The 21,834-nt window shown below is 38.0% G+C and overlaps 1 protein-coding gene across 6 annotated transcripts in view; it reads right to left on the reverse strand.

Annotated features, from left to right (window-relative positions):
* Window positions 1–155: 155 nt before the first annotated feature.
* The window catches only part of STOX2 (storkhead box 2), a 70,422-nt gene continuing 48,743 nt past the window's right edge, over window positions 156–21,834 (reverse strand). For all 6 annotated transcript variants that reach the window (XM_063402147.1, XM_063402149.1, XM_063402152.1 and 3 more), the window contains 3 exons: window positions 19,542–19,694; window positions 10,347–12,612; window positions 156–5,838 (listed from right to left, as the gene is read on the reverse strand). In XM_063402147.1, the coding sequence (XP_063258217.1) occupies window positions 5,643–5,838; window positions 10,347–12,612; window positions 19,542–19,694 (2,615 nt within the window). In that variant the 3' untranslated portion in view covers window positions 156–5,642. The remainder of the gene's footprint in view (window positions 5,839–10,346; window positions 12,613–19,541; window positions 19,695–21,834) is intronic.

A 21,834-nucleotide genomic window follows, 5' to 3' on the forward strand; every position in this document is an offset into this window, starting at 1 on the left:
AACACAGTGAGTTGTTACTCACTGTTTGTTTATCTGAGATTTCTGGTTTGTTGTGCAAGGTTTCCAAAGTGAGGGAGAGAAACAGCATGTTAAATGGAAATCTAAGTATACTCTCTAAAAACACCGATGAGTGCAAAGAATCCACTTAGAACATATAACCAAATGTTATTTAATATCTTAAAAAGTAACACAATCCAAAATGGATATTTCACACAACACTACATAAACAACATGAACACAATATTACCATATGGAGGGACTTTCAAATATAGACTTACAAAAATCCCTGTCCTTTTTTTTCCTTTAAATTATTATACTAAGCATGACAAGTAATCATCATTTACAATATGGTACACTGACACAATAAAAACCATGTTACAAATGTGCTGTTATAAATCAGTAACGTTAGGGAAGACATTTCATGAACTGCAATTATTTCATATGAAATACTATACAATATAAACAGAACATCCATCTTGGATGACCTTTACAGCAACCAGAGACCAAGTAATTTTTAAATTTTTTTTTCAGTGCAAACACATTTATACAAGGCAGTCTTGGCTGCAAAACTCCCTTCTAACATACAGTAAGTCCCACTTGCATTTATTAACTCATTTAAACCTAATGCAACAGCCACATTCAGTCACTCACAGAAAATTACCTGCAGAATTATGATCCCTTTAAACTTAAAATCTCCTCCACACATAAAAGTAACATCTGTGCCAATTACTCCAAGGGCCCTTTCATACTTCTGGATGGGTATCCTTTGAGTGGCTCTAACTGATATACAACACGAGGGCAGTGCACCACATGGAAAATCACCCTTCCAAGGTGGGGCACATGGATCCCAGCTGGGTGGCTGTGCATTTCAGCAGGGATTCAGCCCAGGCTGCCCTTCCAGAGCCAGGTGCGTGGCCTTCTGCTCTTTCTCTGCATTTAGTGTCTCAGGGTGGGGGGGAGGAACACGGAAACCCTCAGCTCAGAACTGAGCTTCAATGGAGTTAACGACCCATTCCCATCTCTCTCAGATCCTCGGAGATCAGGGGAGTTATGCCAGATTTACACTCGCATAACTGAAACCAACGTTTAGAGTGCCACTATAAAAGAAGTGTGATAGTCCCGTTTTCTTCTAGCACCAGCTTGGCTTTTGGTGGGTTCACTGCATGTGTCCCATGCAGTAATGATGCACTTTACTTATGCTGGGGGGAACATTTTAGATATATAGCCTTTTTTTTTTTTAAGAATTTCGTAAAAAATAGAACTTTTCTCTCTAATACTGTACAGTTTTCTTCACAAGAGCAAAGAGAATTGTAAACTGTGGGTATGACACCAGATTAGGAATGTTATTTGCTTTCTCAGCACAAAAATTTGAACAATTGTGTTGGGAAAAGCTCTACAAAATGTATTTGAAAAACAAATTTTTAATTAACAAGACTGTTGCTAAAACCACTGCTGCCAGTACTTGTATGACACTAAACTTGTTTCTGGAACTGCTAATCCAAGAGTGTCTGCAGGGCGGTAAATTAGTTTATTACTTAAATAAACTAAATGTGTCAAAAGAATAATTTCAGAATATAAATATTAAACACTTTGGTTAACTGTTAAACTTACTTCAGTAACTTTAAAGAAGCAACTAGTTAGTAAGTTAGTCTGCAGACTCTCAGCCTTTGCTTTTTCCAGTGGACCTGGACAAAAAGTAGGGTCAGTGAACTCTGCCTACCTCATAGTCAAGTGCTTCAAGACCCTCAGGCAAAAAGGTGTGATTTAAGTGCAAAGTATTATCTCTGTTCATGATGGCCTCTGAATACTGGCTTGCTTGTTCTCTTTCCTAACAATGACTACTGCTGGCAAGCACTTAGGCCATGGTTTTCATTAAAATATTTGTTTTCCAATACATTTTTATTTTTTAAAATTGAGTGAATGTTGTTTCGCATATAACAGTCATTTTACATGGTGCTGGGAGGCAAATGGCTAATGATTTCTTCTAAATTTTAACTGAAATACTTAAAATGGCAAAATTAGCTCAACTGATGATTGTATATTAATTTGCATCAGGATAATGGTACTAGGTTTGCTGAAAGGTGTTCATAAATCGGGATTTGTATATAATGTGATCTGCTTAGGTTCAACTGCCACTTTCTTCCTTTGGTTTTTGGAAAAATCTCTCTTTCTTCCCTCTTGAAAGGTGGCTTGTTGCAGCTGGCTACTTTTCAAAACCCAGCTTAATTTTTCTTGGAAACTGGCCCATGTTCTTTGAACAATAGGCACATAGCTCGAGTAGGGACCCTAATACTGCTCCCAGCAATGTCAGTTAAAGGCTGTTGGTAATTTCTATAGGAGCAAATGTTTTAGATGCACACAATCCAGAGACCAGAGTGCATATCATTAATGGAAGAGCTGTTTTAACACCCTTGCCAGTTCAGAGAAACCATGACGTACTAATGTTGACAAAGATGGAGGCAGAATAGGGCCCCGAGTATCTGAAGGCTGCCAAGAAAACACCCAGAGTGTCTTCTGTTAAACCCCAAACTGTCAATCATATTTCACAGACTGTAGATGTTTCTAATTTGCTAAATTACAAATAAATTTTCAAGTTCTACCAGGCAGAAATTTTAGCAGTAACTGGGGAGAGAGGATGGAAGATTTCAGCCTCCCTTTCACTTTTATCCCAATTATGCAGCCTTGTCAAAGTCTTTAAGTGACTCATCTGAAAGCCATCTTTTTAACATTGTAGAAGGAAATTGTGGCAATGGAAACAGGATGACTTTGTATGCAAGCTTTGACACACAAGAGAACGCCATGACCTAATGCTTCAAAGTTTCTAACCTTGCTTTGTACAATACACTTTTCATGTTGCTGCATTTCATCAAATTCATGGAGGTAGTTATATGCGTAAAAAAAATTACCATAAAAGTAACATGTTGTATTATAATAATACATATTAAGTGTGCAAAATGCCGACAGATTTGTGTTGACCCTTTACAGTTGAACACAACACAGATTCAACCTAATCTAACTCTGTAAACCTTTAAATTGATACATTAGAAGAATGATAGATAAGCAACCACATAATACAAGGCTATGATTTCATCAAAAGATTAGGGTGACATAAAGCACTCAAGCTCCACTCTCGTGGTTTTGTTACCAGAACCTCAAGATGGAATTTTCTTATTTTCCATTGTTGATTTTAAAAGGAAAAAAAAATCAAGATTAGAACGTTTCTATTTGAAACTTCTGTTTACATTCCATATTCCAAGAGTCACATTAATATTGTTACAATGCCATGTCAACATTAATATGACATTTATGTTGTCTGCTGGTCTCTGGGAACTTTAGGAAATAATATACTATACAGTTTATAGGTATGTACTATCACATTTGGTTGGAATTATGTCTTCTGTACAACCAGCTGCCTGCAAAAATTCTGATTAGCTTACGACAAACAATTATTTCCCCAAAGGTGAAACCTGTTTCTGCTCTTCACATTTTCATACTGCCATTAGTACTTCAGATCATAACTGTAATTTTTTTTACCATTTTGACATTTTTATTTACTGAATTGATACATACTACTGATGTCAGAGCTCATCTCAGAAACAAAATCACAGTCAGCCACTGCATAGTATATGACAATTCCCCACAAAAACTCTGACTCTACAGTTCGCATGGAATAAGTACGGCTGGAGTTACATATCGAATAATAAGATGCATCATGCAAAGCATTATATGGTAATTAGAGCACATCTTGGAAGGTATGATAAGGCAGAAGGCTAAAGGCCAAGTGACTTTGATAACCAACCAAAAGCACAATAATTTCCTTTAATGTGCACTGAAAGGTCTTATTGCTCCTATGAAATGGAAATTATACACTGAAATCAATGAAAAGAGTCCTGTCATTGACTGGGTATTCTTGACAGAACTGGAAAATGATTGTGTCCAGAGTTAGAAAGCTGTTTTACAAGTAAATGAACTATATCTGATGGTGTAACATAAGGCTGAATCATCAGTAAAGACTTCTGATGACGATAGAGAACATAAGTGAAGCTCAAATGAATTTGTATACCAAGTAATAAATGTCACCAGAACATGATGAAAATACTGGCTTTTAATATGTACAGTTGGGTTTCATACCTATGTACTACAAGAGCTAGACAGGGTAAATGTCCCTTTTCTATGAAACAATTTGGGCTGTTGCACATTTCAGTATCTTTGTTTTTCTTCCACCAATTTGTCTGTTCTGATAAAATAAGTCAGTTTGTTGCACTACCAGGTTGTATGAGTAACAGAGCAGAATGTGACTATATACCTAATATTACTCTTGGAGTTTAACTATCTGTAGAATTTACTCAGCCATAATTAGCATAGTACTAATTACATTGGAGTAACAGTTTAGGGAGAGCAATTACGAAGTACCATGGCTGCAGGACTCAAATTTCTACTGCAAACCAAGTGGACACATTGAATTTCTAGAAACCAGACATGTCCATAAAATGCTAAATTGCAAATAACATCCACTGAATAAAAAGGCCAGAAGTTTATAATTCTCTAAATTTTGTTCTCTGATAATCATTACACTGTATGCTATTTTTAATAGCCTAATTTAGGCACTCTATTTAATAAGCTACATAAAATAGATTTATGTCCTTCCACTAGAAAGAAATCAATTCTTCAGGCCATACTTGTCATTTATATCATAAAGGATATTTTTGTTCCAAGAAATTAGTTATCCTGATTCCTATATTAATGGCAAGTTGCAATACCAGAAGTGACACAAGAATTAGATTATCTTTTTAAAATAAGTGAATTATATTGAAAACATTTAATATATTTCGTGTCACTCCACATTGTGGCTTCATGACAGTTACATCTTTCCCTCCCCACTCCCCCCTCCATGTAAAGGCCCACCTCCTCACTGGTGATTATGGAAGGTCAAGTAGCAAGTCTCATTAAGTAAACATCTCTTCTTTTGTTGAAACAAAAGGAGGAGCTGTGTCCCTTCTCACCCTAGAGACCCTCCATACCTAGGAAAAAAGCTAATCAAAACAAACCCCAAAGCTCCTTTTACTTGCTTAAGCAGTATTTGTAAAATTGTGTCACAAAAATGCACAGTGAAAATGACTGATTAGTATTAATAATTCGCATATAGAGCTGAGGTCATGACTTGTCATGTTTGGCATTGTTTTTCCTCATGGTGATCCTGACTGGTTACTTTAGCAGTGGCTCAGTTTTTGAAGAAAAAAATTATGAACTCTGCAGCAGAGTTTAGCCTCTGACCAGGGGCATCACACATCTGTGGCATTTTTTTAAATGAAGTTGGCAACTGCATGGACATTGAAAATGCAGATTACACTTACAGTGTCTAGACTTTCATATATGTGCTCAGTTACAATTAAGTGAAGCAAAAAGTGTACATATTATCCCTACTGCTATTCTGTTGCTACAGAGCCACAAATGTGAAAAGCAATACCTTGAAATAAAGACTTCTTTGTTGCCCCTAGTCTACATAGCAGCACAGTTTAAGTGAACACTAAAACTGTGGTTGAGATGCTTGTTTTATTTTTCCCCAAAGATGTAAACATCAGTCCCAGTGTCGTAAACTTCACTGTATAGGATGAGACAGACGATCTGAGGCAGGCTGACTATCAGACACTAGTGACAGAAGCTTGCAGGCAGTTACCAGGTTTCTGCAGTTTCTCAGCTTCACTCGTGGGTGGGTCTGCAGTGGCTCGGAAGTTGAATGTTGGGCCTGCGCCACCGTGTGCAGGGCTCAGAGTGGGGTTCTGACGTCTGTTGCTTTCAACAATACTTGAAGTGTTGGATGCCAGGCTCTCACGAGTACTGGAATGGAAAAGAAATATATATACACATTCATCTATGACATGCCTATATATCTTTCGACCAGACAGGAAAGGAGAACAGAGTGTTTTATAATAGGTTTCCTGTGTTTGTATGTAATGTCACATCAATGAATCATCTCATTTTGACAGTACACATATGTTCCTCCAAAATGCGTCCCAGAGGTGCTCAGCAGTCGTTCTACCATAACACAGGTATACCACTAAGCACAGCTGAAACTGTCACACAAACTGTAAGCTGAACCAGTACCAAGCATCTGGATTTTTCACCCGAGGAAATAGCTTCCACCTCACACTTGGAATGTGCTAGTTTTCTTTCCTGACTTTTTTGCACAAAGTAGCTTCATCAAATCAGCTCTGTGATTTAGGCAGAGTTAGGACAGCAATCATATAACACAGCATCCTCTGTTGTGTCCTCTTCTACCTATGTTTTTGTACACAAAATATTAAATAAAAGTTTTACCTCACATTAAACCCATGATACTTCTAAATGCAACACTTCAATTTTGCTTTGCAGCTGAGGTGATTGCAACTTACCAAGACAATGAAATGTCTTAACTGCCTGGCCTGTGATCTTGCCCTGGACAACAACTAGTGCTGCTATTTAAGAAAATGGACAGCATTCCTTTAGTTCTAACATATCATTTAACTGCAAGAGTGACAGGACACTTAACACTTCGAAAGATTAAGCCTTTTAGTGATACATCTAATTATGAATGCAGAGAAGCTTGTATTTCAGTCTACAGCTTTTAAGAAGCTCAGCCATGACATGCTAAGGCTACTTTTATCAGTACTACTGTTTTTGTTGTCTTTACACTATTAAATATAATTTTTGATCTCTAAATAACATGTGCCTGCTCAGGAACAGATTTGCTTTCAAACATCCATGTGGCCCCCCGGTCACGTATCCTTCATGTGTACCCTACTTCTTTATAAAATGACAACACCACTTGCTATGGAGATGTTTACAGAATAAATTTAGAGGACTCAATGCAATATAAACAAGGATACTAATGAAAAAAGTCAGTTCAAAGTCAACCTAAATTTACCTGCTACTGAATGGGTAGCTCTTGCCTGCCTTGTGTGGACCTGACCCTGCCACATGTTTCTGCTGCTTCCCTGACTAAGCCTTGCAGGCAGCCAGACAGATCAGGGAATACTCTTAGTTAAATACTAGCCCTAAGAAAAAAAAAATATTAGTGCTAGCATCAAGGGAAGAGTAGGAATTCACAGCTTAAATGTGGCAGGGGAAACGTGTCAGTGCATGGCTTAGGGGAACGAAAAATCACTTTTCTAGTCGTAGGACAGATTTAAATAACCTTAAACTGGCTGAGTCTGGAAAATCAATGAGGCTTTTAGGAAAACTCTCATTGATCTTTTAAACTGGTCAAAATGGATGGTACTGATATTCTTCTGCCAATGATTGTTTTATTGTTCATTGTTCCTAAGAGCTATGATGGGTGACACACATGGTAAATGATCCTGTGAGCTGCAATGATGTACAGTGCACTTCTATTGCTCATTTTTTTATTTCTCTCCCTCTGCTTTTTAATGAAAATAGATGCAAATCTTAGTTTTCAGAGATGATTTAGTATTCTATTATTCTTTATGGGATCACCAATTCCAGATCTTCAGACATGCTCAACCCTGCTATTACAAACTGACCATTACAACACGTATACACAAAAACTGCATTGCAAATTATGCATGCAGAGTAATGCCAAAATTAGCTTTCTTTAGGTGACAAATGAGCAACAGCATTATATAAGCCCTAAAAATAAAAGAATAATCTTGACAGCTAACATTTAATATAGCTTGCATAAAAAAGCATAACTTGCATATAAAAGCAATGCATGAAATATCATGAGGCTTTTTTCCCAATGGTCATTAATATGTTCACACATTTTGCACACAAATAGTTTGGAAGTCAAATGACCACTGCAAATCTCTTTAACTGCAACCATTTCTTCCTAAAGTTTTTTTACTGTCCTTTTTTCAATTTATCAGACTTTAAAAATATTTCTTTTGTTTTATAATATGAAATTGGTAATTTTGATTACCCAAACAATGTTGCATACTTCAGTTTGAATGAAAAAATACCACCCCACCTCAGGAAGCAGAGTTACATAATCAGTGGAGGCAAGTAGAATACACCTGAGGAATATCACTATATGCAAGAACTGTTATGTTCTTCCCATGGCATCTGCTAAAGGACACTGTCACAACTACCTGAATCTTACCAGATGGATGCTGGATAGCTATTTTGTATTGCCTGGAAAAGAGCTGTGGAGTACATTTTTTATTATAAGGTACAATAATAGTAACAACATGGTAGTTTTAGCCAAAGGGCTGAATTAACCCTCAGCTCAATTTGTTTTTGGAGATTTATACCAAAAAGTGACCCAAACTCAGCAAAGTCATCAAATTTAATAATTTTGATGCAAAGCTCATGAGAAAGCTTTGAAATATCTAGATTATATGCCAGTCTCACAAAACAAAATAACCTTCAGAATGTTTTGGGTTGGGGTTTTTAAGCTTACTTTATGTAGCCTTCCCAAAAATAGTATTTGTTAATAAGTAAACAGTAAAATTTTTTTAAAAAAGGATCTGTGGAACACAAACATAATTGAAAGTTACTCATCTGTTTCCTTTTTGATTTAAACATAATGGTATAGCAATATGCTCACTACGTCCTGTTCTCTTGCTAGCTAAGTTTAACGTAAACAGAAATTTTATCTTTTGTGCAAATAATTAGGGAAGAAAATGTCTACCATTGCATTAATCAGAAACAAAAGTTTGATATTCAACTAGCATAGAAAACAGTAGTCCAAGAACTGATTTTTAATCCAGTCGCTATCCTGTCCTGGAGGTGACTCCCATACTCTGTGGAGTGAGACATGCTGAGCAAGAGGCAAACAGCAAAACGCTCCCCCACAAAAACTGACTTCAGCTACTGGAAGAGATCACATTTAAAAAAGAAAAGTGCAGTTTAATACAACAGTTCTATGTGAGAACAATATCAGGCATCTACAGAACAATCAATAACATAAATTCAAAGCCTTCTCAAACTTCTTTTTTAGAGTGGACTCGGTCTTAGTGGTACGATTTACTCAAATTATTTTTCAGGTTTTTTACTCAAAAAAATATACATTGTCTAGAAGCCTGCTCTAGTTCAATACATTACTGCAAGCTGCATCAGGCTCACTGACTTCTGTCTTGTCATCAACATAAGTGGGAGCAACCATCAAATCCAAAGGAATTTCTTCCAGAGTGACAGGACTTCAACTGAAAATGAAATTTAATCCTGTGTAGAAACAAGAAATTCTTCACATGTCTTCCTGAGAGCCTTTGCTATAGATGTGTATATATATATATATATATATACATATATATACTTCTGAGGAATAAGAAACACCATTTACAGGGCAAATAAAAAAAGTGACAAAAACCCAAACAAAACCCCATTTTTTCACATAATACAAAATCAGTCTTGGAGGTTTTATTTTTAAACACAGGCAATAAATAATTTAAGCTTAAGTAAGTCACCACTCTAAGAGAACTACTACTGTAAATTATTTCTGTGTTCTTAGAGTCACTGTTCTGAACTCTGATGAGTTGCTATGCAGGCCAAACAAAAGTGGTCATGCTCCATTCCATCAAGGACCTAGGACTGCCAAAGGTCAGACAGACAAAGAAGAAGGCTGGCGTAAAGTATTCTTAACCTGGAAATGAACTTGTGAAATCTCCAGGGTAGGGCATGCACCAAAAACTCTCTCCTCCCTACCTTTGTAAGACTTGTAGCATAATGAGACTTCCACAATGCCTGAAATCCCTGGAACAGTAATTACAGTAATGCACCAGCGCATGCAAACATCTGGACTCTTTTCCCAAGTATCTTAGACAAGGCACCTCTCTCTCAGCAGTGTTAAGTCACATCTGAAGTTCAAACATCCTGAGCACTTTTAACTTGCAGGGGGAGTGGCTATTCCAGTCTGGAATGGTGACTAGATACACTTTCAAAATTTTTGAAGAAAACAAACAAGGAAGCCCAAACACAAAACAATATAATTTGTTTTCCTTTTGTCTGAGCCAAAGATTATGCCACCTGGTCATGCCTAGTCTTTCCATTAGTCTTGTTGATGGTATCTTAGAGGCAAAGGGAAGGGAAGAGTATGCAGGAGCTCATCCCTTTTATTCTAAAAGCAAACACAAGTTTAATACAGAAATAAAAGGATACAGGGAGGTTTTCAGCAAACAGAAAATGAACTAATACAGAGTTAATGCTGCAAATGGTCATTGGTTACTTACTGTATGGTGGGAAACCCACACATCTGAATAGAGGATTCCAAAGCTGTAGAAAAAAAACACTGTCTGAAAACAGTGTGAAATTTTTTAATACAGCCCTACATTCTGTCACCAATACCACACACCCGTAAAACCAGAAATGGAACTTCCTAGTCTGTAAAGCTGCAATGAATGTGACAGTCCTACCGTGGAGAGTTGAACCCGCTGTCCACAGTAATGCTGCTGCTGTCCATGCTGTCCAGGCGGGCTGAGTGGGTAGCTCTCTGGTTGTTGCTATTTTCTGTTTCCTTCGGGGTGAGAAGAGTAAGATTCTTCTCAAACTTTCGCTGTAGATCCCTTTCCTTTTCTCTCTCTAGGAGCCATTGCATCGTACCAACATCATCCCTGTTCTTTTCTTCCTCAGCATTTTTGTTGGTTCCTTCCTCTGAGTCATCATCATCAGATACGTTGTAGTAGTCAAAGGAGGCCTCCTGGTTCCCGGTTGTCTCTTGCTGTCTCTGAGAAACAGGCATGACTTGTGTGACTGAGGTTACCATCGCTTGTTCAAGTTTCTCACATCTGACGGGCAATGTGTCAGAGGGGGTCTTTTGATGGGGCTTTAGCAGAGGTGTGTTAGACTTATGATAACTATTCACAGAAAGAGTGTTGTGCAGAGGCTTAAAGAGCGTGTCCTTGCTAAATATTTCTTTCCTTTTATCAAGGCTGCTTGATTCAGTGCTATGGTGTTGAACCAGCCGCCCATTAGCAATCACCTCTGGAGTTTGGCTAGCAATCATTGAACCACTGCTTGGGCCCTTTGGGGACTCCTCCTTGTGCACCCCAGGCTCCCTAGCAATATGTTGAGACTGTCTTTCTGTGGGAGTCATTTTTTTTAGCCCATCTGTCCCTGTTAGTGTATCATGATCCTCTTTATTCTTTCCCAGTGGTGATGGAGCAGTAAGCACAGTCTCACTGGATGTGTTGCACTGAAAATAGTCATCAACTGCAGATTTTGTTGTGCAGGAGTTGAGCTCACTATATGGTGGCAAATTCTCTGTAGGCTTGCCTTGTTCCAATAGGCTACAAGAACTGGGGGTTTCTACACTGCCACCAGCTATTTCAGGGATGCAAGTCTCTTTGTAGCTTGCGGATGAAATCAGAGCCCTTTGATGACTGAGCGACTGAGATGGCCTTAAGGTACTGTCATCAATGTAGGTTTGGCTAGTTGTTTGGTCATCTGGGCTACAGCCTTCACCTATATCTTCAGGTGTGCCTAAAGTGGCTGAGCCCAGAGGTCCCTTGGAGTTATCCATGGATCTAGACCTTTCTTTAGCCTTACTGGACCGTTCATTCCTTGATCTTCTATCCTGTGTATGGCTGTGACTCCGATGGACCTTGGAGTGGGAGCTTCCCCTGGAAGGTTCAGGGAAAGGCATTTCAGTTCTTCTTTTGGCCAGCTCACCAGACACATCCCACTCTGGTGTCATGGGAAAGTGAGATTCAATCATGTTAGGATTGCTGTGCATTATATAATTATCTCCCTTGTGTTCTATTATAAAACAGCCTTCCCGTGGGGATCGAGTCAAGGGATCATAGAACTCATACTCCCTTTCAGCAGGTATATCCAAATGAGAGCCATCTGATGGGTCTCCTTTGGACACCCGGGTCTTGCTGTGCGACCTCGATTTCCCATGAGACTTTCTGTGATTTCTGCTCTTTTTACTTCGTCCACTGTGGTGAGCTGAAGACCCTGCTTTGCTTCGTTGAGCTTTTTCTTCTTCAAGTTTCTTCATTAGTGCAGTGTGTCTCATGACATTTTCCACAGTCAAGTCTGGGTTAATGCGTCTAATAATCTCCATTTCTACCTCTCTAGGTATAGTGGTAGGGGTGTCCTCGTCCCTTAGTGGCCACTCCTCTGGAGGAAACTGGGCAGAGAAATTTGCCAACTGTTTGGTCTTATCCTTCTTAAAACTTAATCGGAATAATTTGAGTCCAAATTTCTTAGACTGTTTTTCTACATCCTTAGGCTTTGTGAGCGTCTCTGATTTATATGAAAAATTGACAGTACTTTTACTTTTCTCAGTAGGTGGGACCTGACATAATGAAGGAGGACAGTATGAGTCTTTACTGTCTTTTGCTGATTTCCTCTGTAGGGTAGATGCATGCATGCTGTGCATGTCTTCTCTGCAACAATGGCAGGAGTCGCAGTGGTTTTTGGGTAGTGTTCGGTCCCTGACACAACCCGAGGTGGAGGGAGTTATAGTTCCTTGTTGTGGAGAGGTACATTGAGACCTCTCAGGTATCCTCTCATCCAAATGGTACCATTTACTGTTAGTTCTTATGAGAGATGGTGTTATAAAGTAAGTCTGTGGGGTCACAATGAAATAACCATCCGGAGTTGGGTATATTTTCCTCTCCCGTACAAGCATATTCAAAGTATGTCGAAGGATTTCTGGACTGGGTGTTGGAACTCCTAGAAATAACAGTAAACACATATCAGGAAGTGCATAAAACTATGTAGGACTTTCTGGTTTCCCCCTCCCCAACAAAAAGTTAGTTTTCCCAATGTGCAAGCTGGAATATGCTGAACAAATAACTCCAGTAAAACGTTTAGTTAGGCATTCTCTTCTCTGTTTATTTTTCCACTTATCTCCTACACTTCAGACATACCAATTATTAATTAAATAGTAGGCCATTAATAAAGTGCCTAAAAAACCTAAGAGAACTTCTAGTCACTTTCAATGTGCGGGTGACCTTAAGCTACAAGATGGAATCACTGAAAATCAGAGTGTCACTGAAAATCAGGGAAATATTTGACATTTATTCTTCTTCCAACAAAGTATTTATATCCAAATTCAACAGAACTATTCTTATAATGCCTTGTCACATATAAAGCAGTTGTGACTTTGGATGCCTAAGCTGCTTTTCCCAAAAATACTGCACAGAAAAGAAGCAGTTCCTCAAATCGTCCCTTTATCACAAATCTGATTTAACTGATTTGCTCTCCCATTAAAATATGTTTCAACTACATCAGCTGCTCCAAAATAGAGACATCCTGAATGATACAGTTCATCTTACCCAGAAAGTCTTTTCCATTAGGCTGGAAGTTACAGATATAGGTCCCAAAAATTTGCTTCTCAGAGTTCCTTGTCTTTCAGGTGAGATGTGAGGGACACTATCTAAGTGCATGTATGGCATACCGAGAGAGGGACAGCTATGACTACTCTGCATCAATGGCATTTGGCAGACTAGGCATTGTGAGCCAATCCTTCCCATTACCAGTTCACCTGCTGGATACAGTGGTGCTTGACCAAGTCTTCAATACTTTATTAGATAAAACACTAAGTTGCATGTTGTTAGCAGGAGTAAGTTCCATCTAGAGCTAAGGAAGAAAGAACTTTAGTTCACAAACTTGTTTTAAAAAGTCTGTTTATGTTGAATAAAAAATTAAAATACTTCCATGGAAGTATCAGTGGAAAAAGCTCTCTTCAACCAATACGTTTTGTTTAATTAAAATGTGTTTTAATTATGAGTACTAGTCTGGTTTACCTTTTTAGAACTAGAGATTTTTTTCAAAGGTTTGGATGGTCTATTTTAAAAAGAAAACAGTATTGTTATTTATTCTGGGTCTCAGTTTTAAACAAAAGTAATTTAGGAAAAGAAATCAGGGAGCAACTTAGGCTGGAAGAGAACTCATGAATTCATCTGGTCAGCACCTCTACTCAAATCAATTAATATGAAGTTGGTTAGGATCTCGTCAAGTCAAACTCTGTCTTGAAAAATAGAATTTCAATGCATGCAAAAACATTTCAGTGAAGCATATGCTTTTTACATAAACACTTCATGGAGAAATCTCAGCTGGGGTACCTGCAACAAACACAGTATCTCCAGGAGCACACAGTGTCTGGTCACTAACTCTTCTCCAACACGTCTAAGGTTGGAGCCTGCAAGCTCGCGGATCTCCTTGTGACAGCAACACCCATTAAAAGCAACAAGAAAAAACCAATTTGTACTAATTCCTTAACTCATCCTCTTTCTTGCAACTGGGTTGGAGGCAACATATTCTTATGTCTGACTTTGAGTGTTGTTTGAACTTAGTGACATGACCGTACTACTCATATCCATAACTAAAACCTTAAAATGGAAACAGCAAAGGTTAGGAACAACATGGACATGAGTGAAAGCAGTTACAACACAGAAGGCACCAGAGAGAAGTACACAGGGGCATGTGCTGGTTTTGACTGGGATAGAGTTAATATAGCTCACGCACAGTCCATAGAGCTGAAATATTTGGGCCACTTTGGATGCAGGAAGTGAGAGGACACAATGGGATATAATTTGAGAGCATAAATGAGAATGAAAATTAGAAAAAGATATGGAGAATCAGGAGCTTGCATTTTCTCCCCTTTTCATGCAGGTATCCACAACTTCTGTAATAATCTGAGTGAGAGTAACGAAGACCCCCAGAACCTCTAGATGAGTTAACATTCCAGAAACAGCAACAGGTGGGAAAAGCTGAAATCCAGAGCGCTGGGGGGAAAAAAGGACTATTTGTCCCTAGCCCGGAATTCTGAATCTCTCTGGACTGAAGTAAACAACATGTGAGCTTCCTCTCATGGATTATGAGGCAAAGCAGACTGTCCTCTGCACAAGCTTTTGATAGCACACAGGAACATGAAGAGTGATTTCAATCCCTGTAACAACTAGTGATCCTCTAACTCTTCATTCCTGCAGTGGAGCTGCTGTGTCTGCTCAAGCAATGGCACCCCTTTGACATTATGACTTGCATCACAACAAGACATGGATGACCACAAAACTCAAGCTCATTTGTTTCTCCATCCCATGCTGAAAATGCACTGCAGGGTCCACCCATGGTCCAACTCTGGTGCACCTGCTCTGCAGCAGCCAACCTCCCTTCCTCTAAGTGAACAACCTGCCCCATCCATTGTGCTTTTCAGAAGCTTACAAGCAAAGACTTCAACATGTACTTACCTTTGTGAGAACCTAGTTCTTCATCCTTATTTTACTAAAGAGACTTTTCTTAACATACTGTTTCAAAAACATCACAACACAAATAAAAGGGATGAGAGTATTTCTCCTGGGAGCTTAGAGAAAAGTTAGGTAGGGAAAGAGACTGAAATGAATGTACTGATGTTTTACAGCAATTTAGGCAAAAGTGCACTGCAAATATGTGGTAAAAATAATAACACGTATTTTTCACCCAGTAAACCATAAGGGCTACCATATGCTGGATGGGTCTCTAAACACTCGATGCACATTATTATAGTTACATTTATTGAGCAACTCCTGTGAATGGAGAATGTGCAGATAAACACCAAGGAAAAAAATCAGCATGCCTAACAGTCAGTGATGCTGTAAAGTTAATAGTGTCAGCCTTCTCTCTGGAGTTGAAGCCTATCACTTTTATCACTCCCAGCATACAGTCCATGCTGTGGTTCACTAAGCCAGCAGCGACGACAGCAAATGCATATCTTGGAAGCTCAGCACCATCAGCTAAGGGTAGCTATGGGTTTTATTCCAAGCTCTTTTAGGTACTTACAAAAGCAGAAACAGACCCAAACTCAGCTTAGGCTTTCCTGCATGGCAGACAGGAGCAATGACATTAAAAAAGGAACAATGGGATCCAGAGTGAATACTGATTTCTTGGCTTTCTCAAGACTTTCCTCTTTAAAGCAATCTGCCCACATAATGTCTATACACAATCTACCCTACCCCCCTGCATTCAAATTTCTCCCTATGGTCTCCCTTCCTCCATTAAATAGGAACAAGGGAAAAAAACCCCAGTGGCTGACAGATTCTAGCCCATAAAATATTGCATGACAGCAATGGTGTTATTTAAGAGTATGTAGTGGTTTAATAATTCAAAAGCAGAAACTGTCTGGACACTGAATCATCAGACATGTACATTTTCTGTATCTCAAGAGAGTCTACTATGCTATCCACCGAGCTTCCAGACAGAAGATTATGTCTTGTTTGCTGCTCACAAAGAACACTGACCTAGAGTGAACTTGGTTAATGTAAGACACTTCTTTTAAGTGCTACACATATAATTCATATATTTAAAGAATGAAGTTATAAAGGTGATTGTCAGAGGAATTTGTCAGCTTTCAGAAAACTGCTTGCTTCTAAAGAAACCTAGGCTAATACACAAGTATTTTTTACACTGAAATTTTGAATGTCTTAAAAGTATTTAAACATGTATGTGAACAAAATTGGGGAGGGAAAAAAAAAAGACAACTATCCTTATGAAAGGCAGCACAGACTAAAGCTTGATGTTGTCTTTGTCCAGGTTCATACAGATAAGAGGGTCTGGTTGCCAAATACAGAACAGGGGTTACATTCTTAGCTCTTTATACTGGATTTCCAAGATTTACATTTAATGTACGGGATTTAAACCGTGGTCAATAAATTACAAAGTAGGGCTGTACAAACATCTCATTGTTTAATTCTAAGTTAGAATAATGGAAGCACATGCAGGAGCTGCCCTCTTGCTGTTTTAAAAACCCAACAAATAACAAAAACCACAAATGAGATGTGCATTATCAGTACAAACTTTTTGAATAAAATAAATTCATGAAAAATACATCTGAAGTGGTACTTAAATGGTGTTAAATCTGCTAAAATGATTTTCTCCTGAGCTGATGCTAAGGCTTAACAAGGGATAAAAGAAATACTCTGATTGGCTCATGAAATACTAGTTAAAGACGTGGAGTGGTTGCTATGTGATGTTATAAATAATTAGCATACCTTATTTCAGATAGAGCCATGGCCCAGATTTATGCCTGCACGATGGCTCAGCAAACTAGAGGGCTAGACAGCAACTGTAAGACCCTGCACTGAAGAAGAAGGTTTATTATTCTTAGGCACTTTTGAGAATAGCATCTGGGGTCCTAGGAAATTTATCTTCACCATGAAACGCAGAGAAACATCTGTTCATTAAAGTGCAAACAACACAGGCAGACTAGTGCTGCATACGGAGAGGTTATGTGATAAAAACAGACATATCTACAGTGGTAATGCTCTTCTCTCCCTCAGAGCATCAGCACCCAGTTGGGAAAAACAAACTATCAAAATATGAGAGGACATCAGATATTTTACAATAGTCACAAAGAATACAAGGGCTCAGAAGGCTACAGCTGATTTATTAGAGGAGTTTGGGCAGAAAAGTGAAAAGTGTCAGCACATGAAGTTCTGCTTATTGGAAAGGAGAAAAATTTTGGATAATCCTCATACACTGATAGAACATGTACACTTGCTATGTTAAATACGTCGTGGTTGTGGGAGAAAGGCATTTCTCTAGAGAAGGGGAAAAACTGGTCAACAAAGGATGGATTTTTTTTTTTTCAAATAACTTTCTCTACATTTTGGGAAGTGAGGCTCTCCTTTTTTTTTATTTCAAATCTCAGACTGGAGAAATTCACATGTTAATGGCTAGTGGAAAAAAAAAGGCAGCAAGAGACTATGTGCTAACTTGCCTCAGGCTTTGTCTGAGCAATGTCTACAAAATAATCCAGCCAGCTGAATTATTTTTCATGTTTGGTTCAGTCTGACAAGAACAGCACAACACACCGAGTGAACTGATAATCACGCTCCCAGGAAACTTAAGGGATGTCACCAATAAATTATAATTTCCACCATGCAACGTTTATATAAAAATATTGATAGAATAATTGAAAAAATACTTGCAATCTATGAAATACTTCTAATACATACCATCCATAGAAAAGATAAATTGGGAAAAAATCATCAAAATGAATTAAAAGAATTACAGTTGTGAACTTTGCCTTCTTTTCATTCTAACAATTTTTACCACTATTTTCAAAATCAGCCTGATAATACAAAACTACAAATTGGGAGAGAGAAAGCTAGTATTTACAAGACATGCCTGCAGTATTTTTTTCAAAGTGCAATTATTAAATATCAGACAATTGTTTATCCCAAACACAGCTCTCAATTGAGAATTATATTTTAAATTCTCCGAACTCAGTATCAGTTGTAGCAAAAGACATGTAAATTTCAAGGCTTGAAGTAACTCTTGCTGTAAAATGTAAGCAAAAAAATTCCAGACATCAAAACATGGCTATGGTTAGGCTGCCTAGATGCATCAGTATTTTTCCTACTGAGGCATTTTTAATTAGCTACTTTTTGCAGCTGTAAAACAGGTACAGTGGAGAAGTTTCTCAACTACTTTAGTGAACTGTAAACTCAGACACAGAACAGGTAAACATCTTGCCCAGGATCATACAAAGCACAAACGGAAAAGTTCTGCTTTCCTGAGCAGTAAACCTCTGCCCAGCGCCTTAGTGCCTCAATGTAAAATGTCTCTACAAGATGCGTTTTCCATCATTCACCCACTCCAGATGGTCAGTAGTGAAGCAGCATGTTCAAGAATATATTCTTGTTACAGGATTCCCTTTTTGTGATGTTACAGTATCTTTAATCCAAGGCAATTTCCATTTACCATTTGATAAATATCAAATGCTGACAAGGCTACCTTCTGAACAGTACACAGCATTTGTGAACACAGCAAGTGTCTCTATGGCTATCCAAAACTTTTAGCTTAGTCATGGAGAGATGTCTTTTTGTTGTTGTTTTTCAAGCAAGTGCAGTACATCAGCAAAAGCCAGAACTATGTCCAAGAAGAATCTGAGAACTCCCGGAAAGCAGACTGACACAGTCCTTCACTTTAAGTATAACCTCCCCCTGAAGCAGGCACATCATTGTTACTGGACTCTGCTACTTGCATCAGGCCACACACGGAGAGCCCGTTCTAGGTGAAGGAAGACATGCAGCTGTGTGGGAAACCTGGTCTTTAGGAGAGAGGTCTCTACAGAGACCTCCCTGAGATTAACTCTTTGGAGATTGGACAATGACACTTGAACTGGTTGAGTGATGTCAACAGAACCCTTATGAATTAGCTACAACTGACTTGAAAGCCACAAGGTGAAATGAGTTTGTTCTGGCTATGACACATCATGCTTTGTTCTCCATAGCTACTAAAGAAGCCCTGTACTCCTTTGGCTATGATGATTAAAAAAGTTATTTTGTGAGAAAAATCATGAATGAGTTTATTCTGATACCATCTGAAAAAAGAAACAAGCCAGTATTTTGTTGTTTAGTACCCCAAATAACTTTTATTACATAAAGTTGGGAATTTGCCCTGCAAAATGCATTTCACATGAATGGTCTTATCAAAGAGAACTCAATTCTCTATATGTTTAGGAATAAAGAAAAAGTTCCAAGATTAGAACCCTAATGTCTCCTTTTGGTTAGAATGTCAGGATTAGTCAATATTCCTATCCAGAAGGTACTGAGGATTCTTGAACTGCCCTTTTACAGACGTGTGCTCATCTGACCAATGATTTATTAATGACTGGTTACCTGGGAAGCAGGTGGTTAGGTGCTCCATTAGTGCTTCTTGTGTGACTTGTTTTCGGGCAGAGTTCATTGCTGAGATGGCCAGGCAGAGGATTTCCCCAAGTGGAATAAACTGTGACTGAGTGATGGGAGACATGCTGATGGGTGATACATCACCTGTAAAAAGACAAAAGATGTGCAATGAAGCCTTTTGTTTAAAATTCTGCTCATAGGACAAAGAGGTAAGATACAGTTGGTGAAAATTCAGAGTACAAAACTCTACGTTTTGTACTGAGCTGGGGATAAAACTTTTACAATGAAGAACCATCCATCATCTTATTTCAAATCTTAAGACACAGGAACTTTGGAACATGGGAGATATACACTATGGAGACATAGTTTCTTAAAGGGTACAATAGACAGACTCAGAAAAATGCCAATAAATTAGCACTCGTGGTTGCAAAACCTCCTGCTTAATATCCTACTAGGTAACTGCACAAACAAAATAGTCGCATATATTTCCCTGGACATAAAAGGGGAAATTTCACTCCCCTTACAAAGTATAGATCACCCACCATTTCCATTTGATACAGTATTTTTTATTAGTAGTAACAAAGATTTTAAAAAGTTTGTAAAGTTAATGAGTAACATTTTAACTCAGCTGATAAAGCACAGAACACTCTTCAGAGGCCCAAAAGCATCAAAACATCTTAAGACTGACACTCTGAATAAACCTCTCCTGCACCTACACGTCAAATGTCTTTGTACAAACTATATATATTTTTAGAGGAGAAGTTTTAATGGTTTCAGTATGGCCTGAAAATTAAGTTTGTCATAACTTTTCTCATGTTGTCTTACAAACTATTCATTAACCTATAGTTTAAAAAAATAATTAAAAGATCTTAAAGTTATGGGAGAAATTACAATTTGATAATACTAGCATGACTACACATATACAAGTGCATTTTAACATGCTTTATCCAAGTACATAAATCTTTGATTCTGCTCTGTAACTCTTCTTGAAGTGGTAATAGCTCCCCAGTGATCTCAAAGACAGGAAAGCAACAGGCTAAAATATTTTCCTTGCCAGTGGAAAAGGAGTAATAAAGAGTAGCAGACAGAACAAAGGGTGCTTAAGTGTGAATCCTATTCTGGCCACAGGTCAGTCAATAGCTAGGGATTAAATTCTACCTAAATGGCTTTGAAATGGCAGGAAAATCACCTTATTTCTGCTGTCACAAAGCAACACTTTGTGATCAAATAATAAATCAAATTACTAGAAATTAATTCAAATTTTCATTCTCAATTCAGAAGATTGAATATTTGCCCCACTAATTCTATATTCCTATTATATATACTAAACAAGAGAGCAGCTTCTAAAATTGATTATCAAAATGCATTTACTCTGGCATTGTACTCAGCACTTTCAAGGGAAAAAATTGGTGAGAGTAGTAAACTGCAAAGCTGTCTCAGTGAGACTTATGAGCAATATTTTTCAATCACAAGCATTACAATCTGCTCTACAACAGTGACACACATTACCCAAGAATGATTTACAACAACACATTTGTGCTGTTTTATCTCCTGATAGCTTTTGCTTAATCAGGCCTAACCAGATCAATGCTGCATTCCCTTCCCAGAACAGCAGCTTTCCTCCAGCTTCAACACAGTGAAGCCCAAGATCCTCTTCATTCTTATCTCACCACAGAATTATGACCTTAAAATATAACATTCTCTGGACTCTTTTTACTGAAATACACCTAAAAGTTCCTGCCACATGCATAACAGACAAGGGCAAAGAAGATGACACACAGCTTACAGGGAAACATGAGAGATATGCTTCCACATGACTTGGGAGCAACACCATTTGTTCCCTCATCATTTGAGTACAGATAAACGTCACAGTTATTATATTACTATTTATTAATAATTATATCTGCTATCAGTTTAAACCTGTTCATAGACAAGTCTTTGTAATATGTCAGATACATAAGGTTACCAACTTTGATCACCAGTCACAATACACTTTGTATACTGGATCTTTAATGATTACTTTCATGTCTAAGAAGTATCAGAATTAAGGTAAGAATTATGCAGATCTAGCTAAGTAATTTAAGAAATTACTGTTTTTAACACAAAGATTATGTGTCATGGGTATCCTTGTGAAAATTACTAAATTGACTTCAATGCAATGTCATACAGATTGGCATATATTGGCCACAGTTGAGGTTTAATCTTATCAGGTTCATTGGGCACTGAAACGGCCTCTTTGGTGTCCTGGTCTTGCCTGGGACTGAGTAGCTTTAAGGGCATCCAG

Source organism: Prinia subflava, chromosome 7 (genome assembly GCF_021018805.1).
Source record: "Prinia subflava isolate CZ2003 ecotype Zambia chromosome 7, Cam_Psub_1.2, whole genome shotgun sequence".
Lineage (NCBI taxonomy): Eukaryota > Metazoa > Chordata > Aves > Passeriformes > Cisticolidae > Prinia > Prinia subflava.